The sequence below is a fragment of the Sinohyriopsis cumingii genome, chromosome 17 (assembly GCF_028554795.1).
Source record: "Sinohyriopsis cumingii isolate HCF-2022 chromosome 17, ASM2855479v2, whole genome shotgun sequence".
NCBI classification, from domain to species: domain Eukaryota; kingdom Metazoa; phylum Mollusca; class Bivalvia; order Unionida; family Unionidae; genus Sinohyriopsis; species Sinohyriopsis cumingii.
Window position 1 is genome coordinate 38,068,194 of NC_142977.1, and position 22,894 is coordinate 38,091,087.

At 36.2% G+C, this 22,894-nt stretch overlaps 1 protein-coding gene across 1 annotated transcript in view; it reads right to left on the reverse strand.

The window, feature by feature from the left end:
- Nucleotides 1–17,296, reverse strand: part of LOC149778448 (negative elongation factor B-like) — a 48,927-nt gene extending 31,631 nt beyond the window's left edge. The window contains exons 1-2 of the mRNA XM_089939283.1: nucleotides 16,025–17,296; nucleotides 6,175–6,277 (exon numbers count right to left, since the gene is read on the reverse strand). Coding sequence (XP_089795409.1) covers nucleotides 6,175–6,277; nucleotides 16,025–16,911 — 990 coding nt within the window. The 5' untranslated portion in view covers nucleotides 16,912–17,296. The remainder of the gene's footprint in view (nucleotides 1–6,174; nucleotides 6,278–16,024) is intronic.
- Nucleotides 17,297–22,894: the final 5,598 nt, after the last annotated feature.

Here is a 22,894-nt window from a genome sequence, read left to right on the forward strand (position 1 = left end):
CATGTCAGATCGGTACTATTTTGACTAAAAGACCAACTAGGCATCATATATACTCACAAATAAGCTGAATAATTTTGGAGAGAAAAAAAACCTGGAAGACTGGGGTGGGAGTAGGTTTCTCTGTGGGCTAAGGTCTAAAATTGAAATTTTTAAAGTTATTTTTGCTGACTACCGTAATGGCTGTAAATCTTATATGGATGTAAAAAAATATATATTTTTGGTGTCCCAACACTTGCTAAACTATACAAACTACTAGGATTGTTTTTTCTGTTATTATTTTGCATGTGCATATTTTCTAATTTCTCCAACATCAAATGAAATAAAGATTTCATGATTCACAGCCAAGTTCAAGACAAGGCTGTACTATAATGTACAGTACTTACACAGTGCAAATCGTGCTTATTGTCATTTAAATCCCTGTTTATTCCCAAACACATTAGATGCAGATTTTGCTGTAACATAACCATCATATATTCCCATAACTTTCACATGTTCATGAAAGAATGATAATAATAAAGGCTTAAATTCTGAATACAGATTGACTAAAGGCTTAAATTCTGAATATAGATCGACTAAAGGCTTAAATTCTGAATATAGATCGACTAAAGGCCTAAATTCTGAATATAGATCGACTAAAGACTAAAGGCTTAAATTCTGAATACAGATTGACTAAAAAAGGCTTAAATTCTGAATACAGATCGACTAAAGGCTTAAATTCTGAATATAGATCGACTAAAGGCTTAAATTTTGAATGCAGATCGACTAAGATCATCATCAATCCATTTTGGTTTTGTGCTTTGGCTGAACAAGATCATAATTTTCCACACACTGGAAAGCTGGTTATTTTGGCATCTCCTTAACTGATAATTGGTTGATTGATCTTTACTTTTCCGAAAGCAATTCAGGCCAGTTAATCATCAAATCCTTAAAACTGGCTTGGGTTAAGAGGGAATTTTGACAGTGGCTATACCATTACTTTGTTGTGTAATTGCTTTTTACTCCATAATATTAGCATGATTACCACAGATGTGTAAAACTGGGTGTAAGATGGCTTACATCAAAACAAAATAGAACTCACTTTTTACGATATTACAATAATTTTCTAAGCAGTTATTTCTGAAACTTCATTACTGTACTTTGGTGATATCATTAAAGTTTAGTGCAGCGGTGCTTATTATCTGAATCCAAGGAATGTACATCAATTCAGCACATGTTCAAACCTTCAGTGCACATGCGGTTGCACTAATAAGTAAATATGCTCATTGGCCTAAATGTGAGTGTTGGACCAAACCATATTGTTGTTTGTTGTTGTCAGTGGCCTAAATCTGAGTGTTAAACCAAACCCTATTGTTGTTTGTTGTTGTCATACTGGGATCACATTTTAATGTATTAGGTATTTACAATTTCAGGGCAAAATAAAAATGTAATTACTGCTATGCTGATACAAAATTCTACTGCAATAACCCATAAACAAACAATAATTAAATAGAGTCAAAAGAAAGAGATATTATACAGCAACCCGCAAATGCTCAATTCCTATCATTATCTGATCAGTTAAATAATACACCATTCTGAATTAGGAAGAAACAATAAAAAAACTGAAAATTAAATAAATTTCTTGATTTTTAAAACAAATTATATTAACTTATAACATTTCTATGCAATAATCATACATGCCAACCCCAAGAGAGGTTTATGCATATCTTTTGCTAATATACATTGGCTTAAATAAATGCATTTAAAACTTACCACGTGCATCCTGTGATGTTGTCACAGATTTGTGGGTTGACTGTTTTTACCTGTTCAGTTTGAAGGATTGGCTTTTAAACAAGCGAGCCTACATGTAAGTATAAACATTAAGTATTTTAGTGAAAACCTCATGTTGATACAACCATCCATCCAGGATGAGTAGCCATAACAAGATTTTTAAGACAGATGCCCTGGCAGCCATACTGGATGTCAGAATAGCACCACCTTTATTTAGGACCAGCTAGACATCTTTTAGTGAAGACCCTGTGTTGATGTGACAATCCATGTAGGAGAAGAAGTAATAAAAATATTTTAAATATGGCAAATGTGGTAGCCATACTGGACATCAGATTAGTACCATTTTTATTTAGGGCCAGCTAGAAATCATAAGAAGTCTTTCAATGAAAACCCCATGCAGGGTTCCTGCCACAAATTTAGAAAAAAGATTTAAGACTTTTTTCAGACCATAAAATAAAAAGTTCCAGACCTAATAATGTGACAAGTTTAATAACCAGCACAGCTGACATGATGCTTTATTCTTAAGTTTGGAAGGCCCTATCCAGTCTTTGAAGTCATCAGCTTCTTCCCACAAAGAGATATAAACACAATGTCCAGGTATTCTTTAAACATCAGGTCCACACAGGCACACACAAAATTCGGTCCAAGATAGTCAAATCAAATAAAATCCAACAAATTAAAATGAATACTCACTAGCACAGCACAAAACTTAAATTAATGAAATATTCCATGAAACAGTGTTAATACAGATCAGAAAAGCTAAAATTCAATGACTTTTCAATGACCAGTTTTCATTGACTAATCATGGTATCAAGTGCTTCAGTTACTTATTTAAATACAAAAAACAATTCAGAAATATATAAATGTAATATGAAAGGGAAATGATATTTAAAAAGAAAGTCACTGTAACCCATATATTAACCATTGCCCTTTAGCTTCTATACTTTCTTCTCCAGATGCAACTCCATTGCTTTCACTTCAGAGATACTGCCAGGATTTTATCTAATGGGGCGTGGGGGTACCCATCTGTTACGAAAATAAGGGGGGTGGGGATAGACACAAAGGAGGAAGAAGAGGAAATGACCATAGTTCACTATATATCTAACCCTACAATACATACCTTACTTTCTTCCAGGTACACTCTATTAGAGACCTAGTGAAATCAAAATCTTTAAAAGATGTTACTTCTAGTTCTACATGCAATAATCTGTTGATTTTTCTAAGCTTAATCTGTTCGTCACCAGTGTATGAATATTGTTCGATGCCGAGACACCTCTGCTGATGGGGCAGACACATAGCTAGTTCAGCCAGCTGGAACAAGTTTGGAAACTGTTCCTTATGTTTATTATGTACATTTTTTCACTGCTCATGGGTAATGTCTTTTCGATACTTTAGCTCCAAAATAAGATTTTTCACTAACATAAGCTCTTACGTTTCACTTTCTTAAATCACTTGTTCTGATAGTGGTATTTTGATCAAATAAATACATTTACTTCATAACTGTATGTTTAGATTATTTATTAAATTGATCTGAACCCTTATATGGCTATATGTAGCTATGCAAGGTATTTTGAATGATGTGTTTTAAGGAGAACTTTTTGGGATTTACCCTCATTACATACAATGCTGTCAGGCATTTCTGCGCACCTAATGTTTCCGTCTCCAATACTGAAGCAAAATGCATGCCAAATTTGACCGATTGACAAAAATAAAATACAGCAATGCTCACCATCTGAAGAGGCATTTATTACCAGAATATTCTGTTCAAAATAATATTATTTTGGACACAGAGGATACCACCCCCATGTTTTCATGACTCGTGATATGTCAGCCTATTCTGCACACAGCTTTGAAAAGATGTAATGTTTATCAATCAGGCTACAGATATTAAATGCATTACTTTGGACTGTTTCTCTCAACAGTTCAGTTGAGTAATTAGTACAAAATTCAAATGTGAAAATGTCAATAAATGACAAGAGATATTAAGCAAACTAAACCAATCTCATAAAAAAGTTAGTAAAGTTTAACATTTTATAAAAAAATAAGCTATTACGTTGAAGAGAAACAACAATAAATAGGATGCAATGTGTCTACAACGTCTTGTTGATAGGGAAAAATTACTACAAAATTTAGAAACAGACTATATGTCAGAGGATTTCTATGTTCTACCGGCAACTTGACATGTTGGGTAGCAGACACTTTTGTACGTATGGGACAACTTCTTGCAAAATTGGAAACTTGGATTAAAATGCAGTATTGTTTTAAGGTATACATTTCCATCTGTTATATAATGTATTTATTTGTATAATTCTAAAAGATACATAGTAAAACGGATTTTCTGGGTTACCGTTTTAAGAAGGTCATTGAGTGGGTTATCATGCTGACATTTAGAAATTATATTTTCATGTTCATTTCGAGTTGAAATGTGGGATATTTTTGTACACTTTATGAATATCACTTTTCTTGATTAAAGTATGATCATTCTTTCTTGATATAAAATGGATTTTTGAACCAAAATAACACACAATCCGATGTTTACAGAAATGATGTATCATTGTGCAGAACTACCCACGCGCAGAATTGGCCGACATGGTGATATTTATGTTTATCTTTTCTTTTCCACTCATAAACCTTAAGATATTACATCTAAAGCTGATTAAAAATTGAAATTACATTTTTCTGGACTTTGGAATTTCGAACATGTTAAAAATATAAACACTTTTTATAGTACCCTAAAGTAAATAAATTTGTGATATCCCTTCAAGTGAATTCAGAATACAGTGAAAACATATATCCCCATGTTATTCCTATCTAGGATAATTTGCGGTAAATTGTCTCCAATTGTACATTAGAATTCACCTTACACTGACTTGCTCTGAAGAAGAAAAAAAATCCATGTGAATCAAAGAATATAAATCCATGTTAATATTCATTGTTTAATTTGCACTTGTTCTTCTACCTGTAAACTCAGTAGTAAATAAAATATCCAGGCAAAGAAAAGACGGAGTTAATCCATGTTTATAAGTCCAGAGACTTCTGCTAATGGTCGGCAAATGAATAGTGCAGAAGTTTACACCTCTTATGCTGGTGATCAGACCTATTAAAATTACATATCTAGTGTTGGAAAAGTTATGAATTTGTTATATGGTGTGCCGATTTCGGTCAAAACATTTACATACACCCCATTTGCAGTGTAACATATTTTCGAGCTTCAGAATCATGCCAGTTCCGGTTCTGATTACATGTGAGGCCTATTCAGTTTAAAACTCCATTTCAGTAAAGCTGCATCAGCTAAAATTCTCACTTTTAATACTTTTCTAGCTTCAATAATCTGATGTAATCCACAGCTTTGAAATAAACTGCCATCAATATCATCAGCCAGTAGGCCTATTTACCAAACTGAACCATCTATATGAACCACGCTAGGATATGGTCTTTAGGATTGTCTTGGTAGCCCGTATTTTAAACGTGCATTTGTAAAACTTTTTCGATGCATGGTTCGAACTACGACAAAATGTCTTGTCCAGGACATCAATGTGACAATTAAACTTAGTGAAGGGAAAGAGTGTTAATGACATCATGTGAAAAGGAACAACAAAAATTTAAGACTTTTTCCAGACGTTTTAGTCATTTTTTATTTATTTTTCCAGACCTTTTCAAGGTCTGGAAAAGCATTTTTCAAAATTTAAGACTTTTTTCAGAATTCCACACCCATGCGGGAACCCTGCCCATGTTCATATGACCATCCATTCAGGAGGAGTAGCAATAAAAGGATTTTCAACATGGACACAGTGGTGGCCATACTGGATGGCTGAGCATCAATATTAATATTTAGGACAAAGTAGACCATGGGATGAATGTGTATATGAAGTTTCATGGCAATACTTCAATTAGTTTGATTTGTCAATAAAACTTTGCAGGAGTTCCAAAATCAGTTGGAGAAGTGTTGGTGTAGCCACAACATGACTGTGTTATATAACCATATTAGTGTTATAATGAATCTTGTTATAGTTGGGTTTTACATCAGTATGTAAAAGCTCTATGGAACAAGTAGATGTACATGGGGCCAGTGATTCTTAAAAGGTCAGAAGCCTTCTAGCCAGACTGAGAAAAATAGAGCACTCGTTCATAAAGGACAAAGTAGTTACATGTACACAGAAATCACATACATATTAAATGTTTTTTTGTTGGTTTTTTTAACAAATCATCACAAAAGCTGTAAAATAAAGTTTCTCGACTGGACTTAATCTTATAAAGCTCATAATTATTTTCCCACCAGGGGAAGGGAGAGAAGCAGAGGAGCAGGTTTTCAGAGACAACTAAATAATTTGTCCTATTTCTTCTTAGTTCCTGGATAAAGCAGTGGTGCTAACAGAAGACTCATTTGCTCCTTATTCCTGTTCTTACCCTTGGAAGTGTATCAGTGTTAATGCAGTGCTGGAGTGCCTTCATGGCTGAGAGTGCCACAGTATTCATAGCATATGGATCACAAAGTATCATCGACAGATCTCTGAAAGCAAAACAAGAAAATAAATATACTTTTTTTAACAATCAAAAGTAACAGTTCATATGATCAGTTAAAGAGAAAGACATAAATACATACAACCTTTCATTTAAGACCCGGAGCTTTCACAACCTTTTGAAACTTTAAGTCATCTTCCCAATTTTACTAAAATTATCAAAACTTTTCAAAATGTTACGTTATTTTACTTATGATATTTCAGACAAAATCAATATTTCTGTCAGTGATAGTGGTAGGCATGAAAAATCCTTATTATTAAACTCTAACACAATGAAACTTTTATACATAAGAAAACAGCTGAGTAATTACTCAAAATTTACTCAGAGGCAAAGCAAGACTCCCTCAAGGAAAACTTGACTGCAATTTAGTCCTGATGCATGTAGAATGTTTGGAAAAGAAAATTTTAAAAAAATAATGACTAACCAATCAATAAAACGTATATTTAAAACCTCCACTAAATTTGAAGAAGAAGTTTTGATGTGTTTAGTGAAAATGGGATAAGGGCCCTCAGTCTTTGGAAAACAGGTCCATATGGGAAAATTGTAAATCAAGGTTTTCGGTTGTTGTTGTTGTTGTTATAGGGTTTAATGCCATTGTTCAGCACATGATAGGCTTAACATGGCAGCCAGTATAAATGGTGAAGGAAGGACCCGGGAAACCCCGGTCCAACAAGCTTTCTCACATATCTACACTGGCCGAGCCCGAGACTCGAACCCATGCAGACAGAGATGAGATGGCAGTGATCTGTAACACTGAGAGCCTTAGACCACTCTGCCACTCGGGGCCCCAAATGATGTAGGTATCAGTCCACAAGTGGACATAACAATTTATCAAGTTCAAGGTAAATCAATGCAACTTTTATAAAGTAAATCTTATTGACTACAATAAATACTATCTTCTGGGTTTATTTCTATTCTTTTGTTTTCTTTACTTCCTGAACATGAAAATGCTTTGTGTTCAGCTGATCACCTTTCTTGCAATATGACTTTTCTTTTGGAAAATAAGGAAATTTAGCAAGAATACAAGTTTTAGAATATTGAGGATGTAGGTCTTGATAACGTCCACTGGATGCTCAGTCTTCATAAAATGGAGTGTGGGAAAAGACCAGCATCTGAAGGACCAGGATGCACAAGTGCCCGTAAACAGCTCTGTATAAGTGTTGAGTGTGATTAACATTAAATGGGAGTTAAAATCAGTTAAAATTATTACATCAAAGAAAAATCCATACCAAAAGTTATTATAGGAAACCTTGTTGACTATTTTCTAACATATTTGCAATTCATTTGAACTCCACGTAAGAGTTCTTTATTTATGCTCCCATTTTAATTATCTTTCTTACCAAATAGGGCTTTTCTTGCTTAGAACCTATTTTGGGAAAATGTACATCAACAGGAATCATAGGATTTACATTTAGAAAACTAAAGGTCCTTAGCCAAGGTCCAAGATGTGCTAAAAGTGATTGTATATCAGTTTTACTTATATGTAACAGTAAAAAAATATTATGAATCTTAATTTGTGTTCCCCATTGCACGAATAAATGTCAAGTCAGTAAAGTAAACAAATCTGATTCAGCTTGGAAAGGAATTTAAATGGCACAAATATCTAATTTGGTCATCGACATACACATGCATTCCAAACCTCATTTGCCTACATTCAGCTTCTGTGTAATCATGCAAACAAGTTTTCAAGTTATTAATCTAAACCAACATATTAGATATGTGGGGGGCCATCCATTTAGTATGTACGCATGGAGGGGGGAGGGTGTGTGTGTGTGTGTGTGTATGTGATTTGGAATTTTAACTTAGCTTTAACAATTTTTCAGTCATATCACTGCAGTGTGACAGTTTATAATGATGTCTAGCACTGGGGCATCATGCCGCAAACATGCAACATGATGTCCCACCCAGTCACATTATCCTGAAACCAGGCCAACCAGTCCTAACACTAACCTCTTAATGCTGAGCGCCAAGGAAGGCAGCTGTAAGTACCATTTTTATAAGTCTTTGGTATGACTCGGCCAGGGATCGAACCCATGACCGACCGCATCCGAGGCGGACACTCTAACCACTAAGCCACTGGAGCGGTTGGAGGGGGGGTAACCCAAATGCATACGCTTGCAAATCGGGGGGTCTACTGATAATGTACGTACGCATAGGAAACAGGGGGTGGTGAAACCTCAATAATAATGTCTAATACATAACCTCTTCGAATGGGTTCAGTCGGCATTTGAATTTTAGCGGACACTAGACAAACTTTTTAAAGTTATGCAGCTTATTTCTGGGATGCAGCCAGACATTCAACATTAGTGGACTATGTTTTATTAAAAACGTTAATATTATTAATCCTTGATCATTTCTGCATGGATTAAATATAGGCTGTTCTATAGAATTCGGGGGATGCATGAAGCATACGTACGCATGTGGAGGGTGTAAAAAGGTAAGCATATGTACAGGAAGGGGGGGGGAGGGGTCAAGTTTTGCCAGATATTTGCGTACATACTAAATGGATTGCCCCTGGCTCTTCAGGGCTTTAACTATTAGAGCAAACAAGATATAACATATATACAGGCAAGGGTAACCAGACAGTATTCAAGCCAGAAATTTTGCAATGAGGGAAATTAAGGATACCCTAAAGGCATTATCTGAGTGAAGTGGTCTATGTCATTAGTCACTAGATCACAGTGATATTTACAACTTCAAACTAAAAAATTGATGTTGGTATTATTCTTCTGAAACTGTAACCTACCAATTAGACCAATTAGAAAAGAAAGCTAACAAGGTGGAGATTTTATTTTATAATAAAGAATCAAGTCCAAAAAATTAAATAGCAAGTCGACATCTTGCACAATGTATACTGATTGATTACTGTGTCATAAATATCAGGGTCTTAAATTAATGCTAATTAGCTAACCATATGTCAGTGATTTTGCTAATGGATCACTAAAATCCCAATACTAATCTGTTGAAACATTCATGCTGGCCGCTAACAGTTAATGAGTGGTCTTGTGTTAGCTGTATCAAATAAATCATTCTCTTTCATGGTTAATTGATGTTTTTACTGTCACAGTGTATATTTAATTCCATCCAGGACCCTGTATTTGACAAGGTACAACACAATCTCAGGTATAGGCCAAATATACAGTGTCAACACAATCACTGGTAGAGCCAAATATACAATGTCAACACAATCACTGGTAGGGCCAAATATACAGTGTCCACACAATCACTAAAAAGTTGTTCCTGTTCAAAGACTTGTGACACCTTCAAGTTGTGTGTGCTGTAAATACTGTTCCTACCATGTACTTGTACATGTTATATTATTTATATTTAACTATTTTAATGGGAACAGTGGTCATTGGTTCATTATCTCTTCTTCGACTAAAACAAACAGTCTGAAGCATAAAAGCTTGTGGACAACTGCAAAGAATATTATTTCAAACATGTTGCTTATTTAACAAAGAGCTATTGTTTATTAAAGAGAACCTTTTTTAATTTTCCAACTGGGAAAGTTGACATTTTTCAATCGGGGGCCCCGAGTGGCTGAGTGGTCCAAAGCGCTCACCGTTACGGATCACTGCCATCTCACCTCTGTCTGTGTGGGTTCGAGTCTTGGATTCAGCCAATGTGGGCATGTGAGAAAGCTTGCCAGTAGCTTCTCGTGGGTCAGTAGTTCTTTGCGGTGTTTTCCTGGATTCTTCCTCCACCATTAATACTGGCCGCCATGTACAGCCTGTTGTGTGGTGAAAAATGGCGTTAAACCCTACAACAACAACAACAACAACAACATTTTTCAATCAGCATGGTTATAACAAAGGCATTCATCTGTGTTACATTCATTGTGAGATGGTAAGGTTTAAAGCTGATGGCACCTCAGTACAATAATTGCTGCATAGTGCCGATCAAAAGTTCTTACAATTGTTATGACTCTATGGTATTAAACTAGATAATACAATCAAAAATTCTCTAAATGAACACACAATAATTCCAAAATAGTGATTTGGTCCAAAAGCAGATCAATGAGCACTCTGAAATGCCAATCAATAACTTAATAATAAAATAACTATTGGAATAATAATTCCAATGAATCCTCTCAAATTCTGCAACAACAAAAGAAAAAGAAAAGAAAATCATTAAATTATATTACAATTTGTTGTATAACCACACTCAATGAAAAAAAGAATGTACTCGAGTGATAGATCATCATAGAATTCCTTCATTAAACACACGTTAAAAAATATCTCACAGGGTGGAAGTCGATACATCTTACAAGAATGCATTCCACTGTCAGGATAGGCACCTAAGTGAAATTTACCCTTCAGCAAATATGCACTAGTTAGTTATGTGTGTCCTGTACACAACTGACACAATACCACCTCATCTTGATGATTTATTCTTTACGAGGGATGCCTTTCTTCAACAGTAGGTTTGATGTTGCGAAGTTTGTCTGGAGTTTTCATTTTGCACGGTTTGCCAACTAATAATATTTGCAGTCAGTATATGGAATCTTCCATTCAGCCTGAGGTTAATGCCTTTGATGAGTCATACTATCTACAGGAAACAAATCTAACAAATTTCTGCTGCATTATAACAATACTGCATTACTTACAAGTGTTACTGAAATAAGACTGCTCCATTAATTATATGGTACATTTTACAGGGCCTGAAAACTATGGTGGTCTGAGGTCCTGGACCAATTTGATGTAGCCAAGGACTGGTCATATGTAAGCAGCACTGACTGGTTAGGCCTTTGATATGTCTTATTTGTTTCTATAAATTGAAGAAAAGGTGCTTGTTAATCATTAAAATACCTAAAAAGGGTCTTAAAGTGCACTGATGCAACTGGAGTTAGATCGACTGTGAGAGACCGGTTGTGTAAAAATATTACTGAAAAAAAATGCAAATTTTGCAAGCAATATACTTCATCTTCATCAATAAAACATTTGAATTGTCCTCAATAACAGATAAAACTAAGCATCAACAGTATCGGCTTAACATATGTTCAAGGTGGATGACAAAGTGTGTTAACATATGAATCTACTAGTCAAAGGCAAGAATCAACCACAAGGAACTTGTCTGCTACAAAACATGTGGCACTGCCAAGACTGAAATGTAATGTATCAGATCTGAAAAGGATGGAAATTATGATAAAAATAAATGCATTTCATTCTTTTAGGATCATGGGAAAAAGACTTGGCATAAGCTGAGTATGATGAAAAAAGGTCAATTATATTCTGTTTGGCATGTATGACCCAAGGTCAGTCAATTTTTGAAGTGCCGTATGCAAAGGTATGTCCAGTTTGTAACTGACCCAGTGATAGCATGTGAAACATGCAAAAAGTATATTAGTAAATAAAACATAACAGCTCTTGACCATCAAAACCCTGCCTCAGCCTTTACAAAGCTGAGAGCACAACCAATTATTCACAATGTCAGAGGGGCCAGATCTAGCTTATTTCTGTCCAGATGAGACCATTACCCACAGACTGCTTTCTTTGAAAGAGAAAATGCAACACTAGACACATATCCTGCAAGGGCCAAGCCAAAGTTCATCTGAGGTTGAGCAATCTGCCATGTAGTCTAAGTGTCCTCTGACTTTTCCCACCCAATTTGAGACATTTGACATAAAAAATGCAAAATATCTCAAATGGGGTGGGAAAAAGTCAGAAAATGTTCTATCTACAGTGACTTGTTACTTTTAAGGCTGACTGTGTGCAAGGGCTGTTTTCCCATCTGTTCTACTGAATAAGCTTTAAATTGCAAATTTGTTCCGTTTTATTTTAGACTTGAGGTTTTACTTAACTACTGCAATGAGATTCAAAGCACATCCACCAAAAGAATGCATGATCACATGATTTGAAAATTTTAAAATGTTATGGTTCATAAAATATTTATCTGATTCAGTAAGCAATGCAGTAGTTGTATGAATTTTGAGTTTACTTTAATTTTGTTATTTTTCCTGTCTTTTATTTATATTAAAGTACTGTAGTAAATATCTGCATGTGAGACTTTGCTGTTGCATACATGCCAACCCCATGAGAGGCATAGATGTAATTATTGCTATTTTAAGTGGCAAAAAAGCTTGATTTGGGCATATAAAGTGTAATCTATATATTAATGCCAGAATTACAATTTACAGCGGTATAAATAAGATACATTGTTACGACTAACCTGGTTCTACAGCTAGTCAAAATTCTTGTCACAAATGGCAAAATCCATATGGATTAGGACCAGAATACAAACACAAAATATATTGAAAAATTATTTATAATCATCACTCACTTTAACTTGTCTACATGTGTAACTTTCGCTGAATGATTGAAATCTGGGATTCTGCAATGATCCTAGCCAGGTGCTCAGAGTGTTGTATTAAATTAGTCTCATATTCTTCTTTTAAAGTTTGAAAAGCGGTGTAGATTTGTCCTTTTTTCTGTTCTGAATCACATGTTCTGAAGTTTGAAAGGATCCATCTGCTCAAACATTGTCCATCCTGTAACATCCACAACTCACACATAAAGCATTTCACTTAACATCTGGCATGATTTTCTGTAAAAGTATAGACTGGTTCACTACCTTACCAATAAAATGAATCTGCAAGGCAAAGTTCACAAACCTGTCTGTCTCCTTGGAAATGACCTGTCTGTTTCCTTGGAAATGGGTCAAATACAGTTGCTATAAATAGCAAATAAGGAAAATACTCTTAAGCTATTCTTATGAAGCAGTTACCTTTTTAAGAATATTCTCAAATTAATATATGTGGAATTAAAGAGATGATAATAAAAATGACAAAAACAACTTTTTACTGCTTTATTTTTTAAGGTACGAAAAAAGCATAATCAATATACAGTCTAGAGTAAGACATAATTGGTGGAAAAAAGTGTAATGATTATGCCAAAAGCATAATGGTTGGCATGTATGCTGTTGGACCAGTCCTTGACCTGGGCAATATAGGATGATCCAACTTGTCATGGACCAGTGAGTCAAAAGTGAAATTTCCAACCCCTGTATTGTTTTCATATGGAATTAAAGTTTCATTTTGTTCTTTAGGATAGGATCCTTGTGCAGCATATTTACCAAGCAAACTGAAAAAACTAGATAAATGAAAGGTATTATAAACTACAAAATTATGTTGGTACTAAAAACTAATTTCCTCTTCCAGTTAAAACCATGAAGTAGTATATCATCTTAAAACATTTGCTGAAGTCGTAGTGATTCAAGGATGTAATTTACTGTTTTATACTAGACCATGTAATACCAAGCATACCTTTGCAGACAAATCTCCGATCTTATATTCAGCTTAAGCAACTCAAAGCACAAAATGTGTGTTTCAGTCATTACCAGTATGAACCATAAACTATCCAAATATCTAGCACACACAAAAAATGTTTAAGAAGGAATACATACAAATAGCTATGAAAATGGAGCTATCTGCCTGCCATTGCTTTTACAAACTACTGGAGACTTCCAATACTCAACATGTACACATAAAAACAAATGACAAGTTTTTGCATGTTCAAGATGACATCTGGTAATGAAATGTGTAAAATTCCAATTCCATCCCAGCAACATGTTATGGATACGAATGGAATGAGGGAAAATTTACGGCAAGCAAAATTTTAAAAATTTTCTTGGGATATTTTAAAATAAAAATCCACAGGCCGGCAATGAAAATCAGGGCAACCGGATGTCATAATCAATACATTATAATCATTTTTGTTATGCGATTTTGCTCATATCCTCAATAACTGAGTTTAGTAAACCTCAGGTAACAGGAAGTGTTGTCATGTGGATTACAGTAGAATTTTTCTGGTCTGTCAATATAAGCCAATCATAGTGTTTGTTGCTGTTTGTCTTTGGATTCAGGCATTCAGCTATTTGCTCGTTCTGGAAGGAATCTGAAATGTGACTGTTTTTTTTTTTTTACAAAGCAACTAATAGCAGGGGTGGACAAATTATTAATATATGTGAAAGTCCAATGGTCTAACAAAAAGGAAACACAGGTAGCCCCCAGTATAATTTGGTAGACCCAGTTTTCAATGAATAATCATTTCCATTTGAGATCCCATTAAAAACATGCAAATGGATAAAAGTATAAGGTGGTAAAAGGTTCTAATAAACGAGATAAACACTCCAGGTACCTAAATAATTTAAGAAATTGTTTTTTATGGACATTTTATTTAGCATTCTGCACTCAAATATCAGTAATATTAACCTGACAACCAATCAAGTGAAAAACTGTTTTTGCCCTACAGTTACAACAAAGTAAACATGCTTGAAATTTTTTCATTGTTTTTACATTTTGCAGTATACTGACCTCTCACTGGCCAAAGGAAAATGACAAACTGCACCTATTTACAACTTATTTTTGTATTATAATATAGTACATATACAACTGATTGTTAAATTGGAATCAACGGTATGAGCCCATATTTATCATTAGACCTCCATCTAATTTCCTTATTTTCTATTTATAGTATGTACATGAAACAGTTCCAAGAAAACAGGTTTCTTGAATGTGAAACCACGTGGCAGTTCATTGTATTTTGATACCACATACGTAGCAGACCATAATAAACTGAACATAAATGGCACCAAATATCAAAAAATGAGCTTTACCGATGTGACTGATGGATGTTATATGACTGTAAAATGTTAGAGGCAACGGAGTTTGTTAAAACTTAAAAAGATGTTGCACCCGGAAAAGGGCAAATCAACAGCAATTTAAACATTCTGAAATAAGAATTCAACAATGACACAATACAACAGTCATCATTTGTGGACTTTCAGAGTATTCACAACAGTTATGGTAGACATGTTAATGGAGTGTTATGCATAAATAATTTATCAGTTTTTTGTGTCTATACCCTTGTACTAACAAATCCACATGGATTTAGCCACTTTGTGATAAAAATTGTAACTGCAGATCCAGGTAAGTAGCAAACATAAATGTACTTTTTTCATTCTGTTTACTGTAATTTATACTCAGATTATGCTTTTGCCACTTATATTAGTAATAATTTTGCTTATACCTCTCTTTGGGGTTGGCATGTGTGAACCTACAACAAAGCAGTTCAAGTTGACATTTAATACAATTTCACTTTGACTGGGTACCCTGGTTTCTAATCATTAGGAGCAACAGGTATCCAGTAGAAATTTCATAAAATTCTGACATCTCTACTGTCCTGTGGGTTTTAAAACCTGGAGTTAAGAAATAAGTCTGAAAACAAGATTAGGCAATCCAAGGCGTGCAAACTATGGACTTGTACAAAACTGAACAGGTAATATCCTAATTTAATTGATTAGACATGAGATAACTGTTTACCAAGACAGAGCTGTAGATAAATGGTGATATCTTTCAGGGGCTGAAGTTCCTGCTACCAAAACAAAAGTTGCACAGAAAAATAAAGAGGTTAAGAATATGAAAAAATATGAAACCAATGTATTTTTTAAAAAAATGGCAAGTATGTCAACAAATGGTTGATCAGTAATAACAAAGGCATGAGCATAAGCCAAGTTTACAGTATTTTCTTTGTTTCACTTTTTGGGTAAGTGTATGTTGCAAGTCACATGCATGGACTGGTGAGTGCTCAGAAACTTAAGTTTTGTTCCATGCAAAACCAAAGGGCAGGATTTGAGTGAGAATGCCCATATTACAACGATGTAAAGTGCCTACTCCTCTCACACCATACTACTAGATACAACTTAGCATATAAAATAATTAAACTCTATTATGGTATACCCAAGAACAAACTCCTGGCCTCTCTTTATCCCGTCCAGAAAACCCTGCAGCTCACGCGACCTCTTTGAATCCACAAACTTTTCTCTGATACAAGCATCAACACACCAGGTAAACTTGTGGCAAGGGTCCACAAGACAAATTTCATTGACCTCCTGATCATGAAGGGCCATCAATATTTCAGCGCGCAGCGTACAATAGTGTGTGTTACGAGTTCTCAAAAACAACGTCCTCAAAAACTGCAACACCATGTCATAAAGTTTTACACTCTTTCCAACCATGTGCGTCAATTTCTGAACAACTTCTCCCTGTCTTCTCATTTTGGGGCTATTTACAAAAAAGGTTGATGTACTGTTTTCATGACTAAAAAGGGAATTTTCCTTCTCTTTAATGTACTGTGACAACTGTGGTGAAACTTCATCTCCAAACAAAGCTTGATTATCTTCCCAAATCTGTCTCTTCACTTCCGTTGCAGCCTCAGCGTAGAGCTCCTTGTCCTCAAGGATCTGGGTAAGGTATTCCTCCTTGATCTTTGGAAGATGCTTTAGGATAGTCATCACCACTGGTCTAAGGGAAGCAACTTTAATAACTGGAAAACTCTTTTCGAGGAGTCCTTCCAACTTTTTGTACCTGTCTTTATCGTCACTATTAGCTACATCGGCTATCTGTTGTATTAGTCTCTCACTTAATTCCTCCAGAACAGAACTGTGAAATTCAAGTCGCTTTACGCCATGTAAATCAAGGAACGGCAAGGCTGGTCTCAATGATGGGAGTAAAATTCCATTCTCAGCCTGAAATTCTTCGATGGCAGCCAGCGGATCCGAACAGTTTGTGAGTGCCTCTCGGAGATAATCGCCGCCAGGAATGCCTAAATGTTCAAGCCCAGACATCTTCTCACGACTGTGCAAATAGATATTGCAAAGTTTAGACTAAAGTGCGGAATGTATTCGCTAGTGTTACTACAAACACCGCTAGCCATGCCGCCATTTTTGACATCACTGTTGAAGAGAGTTAGAGGGAGAAAACTCTGGCTGGTTTGGCGGGGAGGTGAACGGAGAGGTTATTGTTTCAAAATCTAATACTGTAATATAGTTTAACCAAAGTCTATTCAGTCTTCATTACTCAATGTTCTGCACTTTATCTGTCATCAAGAACTTTTATACGAAAGAGAATGTCGGGTCTAATCTTCACAATATAGGGTAGTACTTTTTTTTCCTTCTAAACAACATTCAATCCAGATTTTTTATATACGACACCTTTAGGTTGATGTCATCCAAAAATGTCCGCGTAGCATCTTCGCTTGCCAAGGTTGCGATATGATAACGCTATCTGTAGATAGGGTTGTCATATCGTAACCTTGGCTAGCGAAGTTGGTCCACATAGTTTAACATTCGATCTTTCCGTATGTACTTCACGGAGTGTGTATATAATGACCTTCCAGAGGAATAAAGATGTATGAGGATCCATGTAAAGTAAATAATTGCCATTTGTAATGTAATTTCCTGCGTAATCAAATTCAAAAAAATGACATTTATTAAAGAAATAGTCTATTTTAAAAGCCTACATGACATGTGTGACTTTTACCATAGAGTAGAGAAATAAATGAAATCTCGGGTTGTACAATTTGGAAACTCTTGACAAGGCTTCACAACAGATGATCCGCATCTTCGCTAGCCCAAGGTTCCGATATGAAAATCCTATCTTCAGATATGGTTGGTTATCATATAAGAACCTCGGCTAGCGAAGATGGATGGTCCGTAGAACTCGAGGAACAAGCTGAAGAGCAAAACACGCCATTAGAAGCAATGATAATGTACTTTCAAGCATTGTTCGTCGCATTGTTTGATGATAGTAGTGAAAGGGGTGAGATTAGCGTCAATGGGAATTAGCATTACAAACACCCCCTGGGCGAGATTAGCGTCAATGGAAATTTAACATTAACCACCCTGGGCGAGATTAGCGTCAATGGAAATTTAACATGGGCAAAAAACCCTGGGTAAGATTAGCGTCAATGGAATTTAACATTGGAGAAAGGAAAAAAAAAGGAAATATTGAGATTAGCGTCAAAGGCATTCGAACAATGGGGAAAAAAAATATCGATTCTAGGGACAAAGGCAATTGAACATGGGGAATAGAGTTTGGGTCTGTCTAGGGACAAGGGGAATTGAACATGGGAATAAAGTGTGGGTTTGTCTAGGGACAAAGGGGAATTGAACATGTTAGAAAAAAAAACTACTTTAGGGACAAGGGGAATTGAACATGGGATTTTTTTTTTAAAAAAATTTTATAAAGGGGTAGGCAATTGAAAAGTCATTCTCTTTTCGAGAAATATGGCTGGCCCTGAAAAGGGCCTTTGGTTTCTTCTTCTTCTTCTGCTTCTAATTTCTTCTTTTTCTCCACCAACTTCTTATTTTCTCACCTACACTCTTTTTCTTCTTTTTTTTCTCCTCCTCTTCTTTCTTCTCTTCCTCCTCCTCTTCTTTCTTCCTCTTCTCATTTTCTTCTTCTTTTTCAATTTTTTCATTCCATTTTCTTATTCTTATCCTTTCCTCTTCATCCTCCTTCTCCTCCTTTATTTCCTTCATCACACCACTTATCATGTCCTTTGCTTTTCTTAAGTTGTTAATCTCCATTTTTACTTTATGCGGACTAAAAGAATAGTGGTCTTCATTGAGTCGTACTAGCATTTGTTCTATCATGCCCAAATTGTCAAGGACGTCTTGCAGTGTTTGAAATTTATCGAGGTGGTTCGAAGCCATCTTCTCTGTAGAATGGTTTGAACGACGAATACTGTGGGTTCTTATACGAAAAGCGTGGACGTGAAGGAAAACATCCCCCTAAAACATAAAATTGATATTACCTAGATCATGACCTAACATCGTGCGGACGTGAAAGAAAACATCCCCTACTTTTCTCATTTCATATAATATACTATCCACATCAGTGAAGCAACAATAAACAAACCCCAAATCTACTATTTACACACGCAAATCATTAAAACAAAATCCATAATCTACTATCCACACAATCGTACGTGAGCGGTTACAAAACCCAAACTATACTCTCCACATACGCTAAGAAACAATAAACAAAATCCATAATCTACTATCCACACGATCGTACGTGAGCGGTTACAAAACCCAAACTATACTCTCCACATACGCTAAGAAACAATAAACAAAATCCATAATCTACTATCCACACAATCGTACGTGAGCGGTTACAAAACCCAAACTATACTCTCCACATACGCTAAGAAACAATAAACAAAATCCATAATCTACTATCCACACAATCGTACGTGAGCGGTTACAAAACCCAAACTATACTCTTCACATACGCTAAGAAACAATAAAGAAACCCATAATCTACCATTCACACAAACTTACGTGAGCAGTTACAAACACAAACACACAAACACACAAACACATACACTCGCACTATGAAAAAAGAGTTAGTGTTTATATTCACACTACTCTACCTACACACACACACACACACACATTGGCAAATTGATGGTTATTTCTTTTCTAGAGTATTGGGTAGCCCTGAAAAGGGCTGTTTTTTTTTGGAACTTCATGGACACCTGGTTAATGGTGGCACCTTCCAGGCCTGGCTCCACATACACATCTTGTTTCCCAGTTGCTTTTTACTTTTTTGGGGGAGAGAGCAGAGGCAGGATATGTGGCTCCAGAATCCCAATTTTTGGTTTCTGGGATTCTGAAATTTCTTCTTCTTTTCTCCTTTTCCTCCTCCTCTTCTTTGTATCTTCTCTCCCCCTCTTCTTTGTATCTTCTCTCCTCTTCTTTGTATCTTCTTTCCTCCTCTTCTTTGTATCTTCTCTCCTCCTCTTCTTTATTTCTTCTTTCCTTCTCCTCTCTCATCCTTCCTTCTTCCACAATGGCCTCCGCGGCCAGTTCGTTCAACAGGCGCCTGGCATATTCCAGATGAACATGAAGTTCCAACAGTTTCGCCAGTCTCGTGTTCATTCTGGTGTTGATCAATCAACAAGGGTAGCTGGACTGCCGAACGAGTTTCAATTTATACTAAAACTGCGGACGTGAAGGAAAACATCCCCCTAAAAAACATAAAATTGATCTTACCTAGATCATGACCAAAAAACAACGCGCGGACCTAAAAGAAACACTCACTCACTTTTTTATACTACCCATTCCTATTCTAAAAAATTTTTTCATTAATCACTCCAATATACTATTCACATACGCAAAGCAATTCAATCAAACCCCCCAAATCTACTCTACCCACACCTCAAACAGCCAAAAAAACCATGATCTTAATCTACTATCCACACCAACGTACGTGAGATGTTACAAACACAAACACACAAACACATACCCTCACCCTATAAAAAAGAGTTAGTGTTTATATTCACACTACTCTACCTACACACATTGGCAAATTGATTGTTATTTCTTTTCTAGAGTATTGGGGTAGCCCTGAAAAGGGCTGTTTTTTTTTTTTGTTGTTTGCTATGGCAATCTTTTAGTTTCTAAGAATGCGATGTCCTCTGAGGATAGACTTTCTGGCGATAGGTCTGCTTCTTCGGAAAGAGAAGAAGAACTCTTTGGTGTCGATACGACAATTGACAAAGCCTCTCTCAGGTTCAACTAACTAACTAACTTCTCTGTCCATTCTTCTTTCTCCCTGTTCACTTCTTCTCTGAAGAGTTCTTCTATCAAGTCTTCAGTGACTTTTAGCATTCTCACATTCTCTATCTCTTCTGGCTTCGGTATCAGACTGTGTCTGACCCTATGCAAATTCACGTAGGCTTCGTTTAGCTTAGCTAGTTTGGAGCACATCTTCGTAGGAGGATGAGTCGACAATGGATGGTTAGACTGGAAACAACCCGGTTCTTAAAGTCAAAGCGCGGACGTGAAGGAAAACATCCCTCCACGGTTTTCGAGCCGCAATGTTCAATGAGTGTCATGAGAGGGATAGTAAGAAGTCAAAGAGCATGAATCAAACATTCTTATAGCCAAACAAATCACAAAGGCATTTTTTTTCAAAACACATCATTTTTTATTAAATAATCACTTAACACTAACCAACAACTCTAACATTTTTTAACAATAATCCAACAATATAACATCAAACATTTTTTCAATTTACACTCTACTTTAAACAGGGTTGGCAAGTTGTGAATGAAATTGTGATTTCCACTGTTGCAAGTCATTGAGTCATGGATGGACACTACGTTTCCTAGCTTAAGACAACAAAATAAGCATACTAGTCAAAAAATCAACGATTTACTTTCTCGTCGTTTCTAGAAAAATCACGATCAAAATAAGTCACTAAATGTTCTTTTGCTGATAATAAGTGATCAATTTCGATCTCGACTTTCTCTTTGAATTTGTCAAAGAGGGTTTTGATGTAATGGATGTCTCGAGTCGTTAATGGAGGACAGAAATGTTCACGCAAGTCTTTATACCACCAACGTAACACGTCTTTTTTAAACAGACTCCAAGCTTCGTCCAGATATTCGTTGAATTTTTCTTCTTGACTGATGTTTTGACATCCATAGTAATCATGCTTCATCCATGTCGTAATTGTGTCTGCCAGGTATGTAGCACAGTAGGAGACCAATTGCTGTTCTTGTTCTGGCCATCTCGACTTGATCACGATGTCCTTTTCGTCTTTGTGTTGGGATTCTCCTTCCACGGTCTCCTCACATTCCATCTTCAAAGCTTCTCCACTAGGTAAAGAGGGATAACAGTCTTCCATGGCTTCTAGTAATCTAGAATGACTTCTCTCAAACTGTTGATTTCTATGGTATTATCGAATTCTGCATACAGGATGACGTTCAACGTTACATCATCATCACCGATTCTGTTTCCGAACTGAATTTCCACAAGAATCTGGCCGGATTTTATAGGGTGGAAATGCCCCTCGTCGCTGCCTTGGTCTGGAGTGAAATCAAAAGCCCACAAAGCATAGCCTCCGTCATAATCGTCGTACGTAATGCCGTGACTGGTGTTGGTTCCTAACTGTCCCGTGGCTTCGTACAAGGACAAGTACGATCTCAAGTAATTCTTCTTCTCAAAGTCAGGTTCGAAAGGTCGGGTACACAATGTCTTGCCATCGCGACTGACTTCAATCTTGGACACGTTGAAGTGATGAAAGTTGAAAGGATTTTTAGTGATAGCTCCGTTGAAGGCTTCATTCGAGACCATACCAAGGATCAAACGTTTGGGTAACTGTCCTTGGAACAGATGATCTTCGATCATGGATCGCTGTCCCCTAGGAATGGTGAAAGTTTTCACTTCTACGCGTCGGATCGGATACTTGGCAGTCGTTCTGCTCAACGTCTGACTGATGTCGTTACCTACTTTAGGTAACACTTCCACACGACGTACGTAGAGTCTTGCTTCTTGGATTTTGGTTTTGTACTCGCCAGCATCAGCCAATAAATGGAAAGCGGTACTGCTTCGATTCAGTCTCAGGCGGACATCCACCCCGTTCAGCAAATATTTTTCTTGCAACCACATGTCCAAATGCAAACTATCCATCAGTTCTAAACTTTGGTTGGGTCCTATGATTCTCTTTCTTCGTTCTACAAATCCCTCATTGGTGGTTGTTTTTGATTTGGGGTCAGCTTCAAGACCTGTTTTATCAAATTCGCCCGCTTCGTCAGGTTCCCATAGCACGCAGGCATTGAGATGAGTGTTCTTGGCGTCTATTCCGTACGTCAAGAGATTTTCCAGGTAGGCACGGTAAGGGTAAGTATCCATGCTGCTGCTAACCAGTTTGTTGTTCAAGTACAAGTCCACTGAGCTGAACAAGGAATGCATGAAATTGTTGACGGGAGCTACTGGCTCGGTCTCTATAGCATTTCCATCCTTATCTAGAACTTTG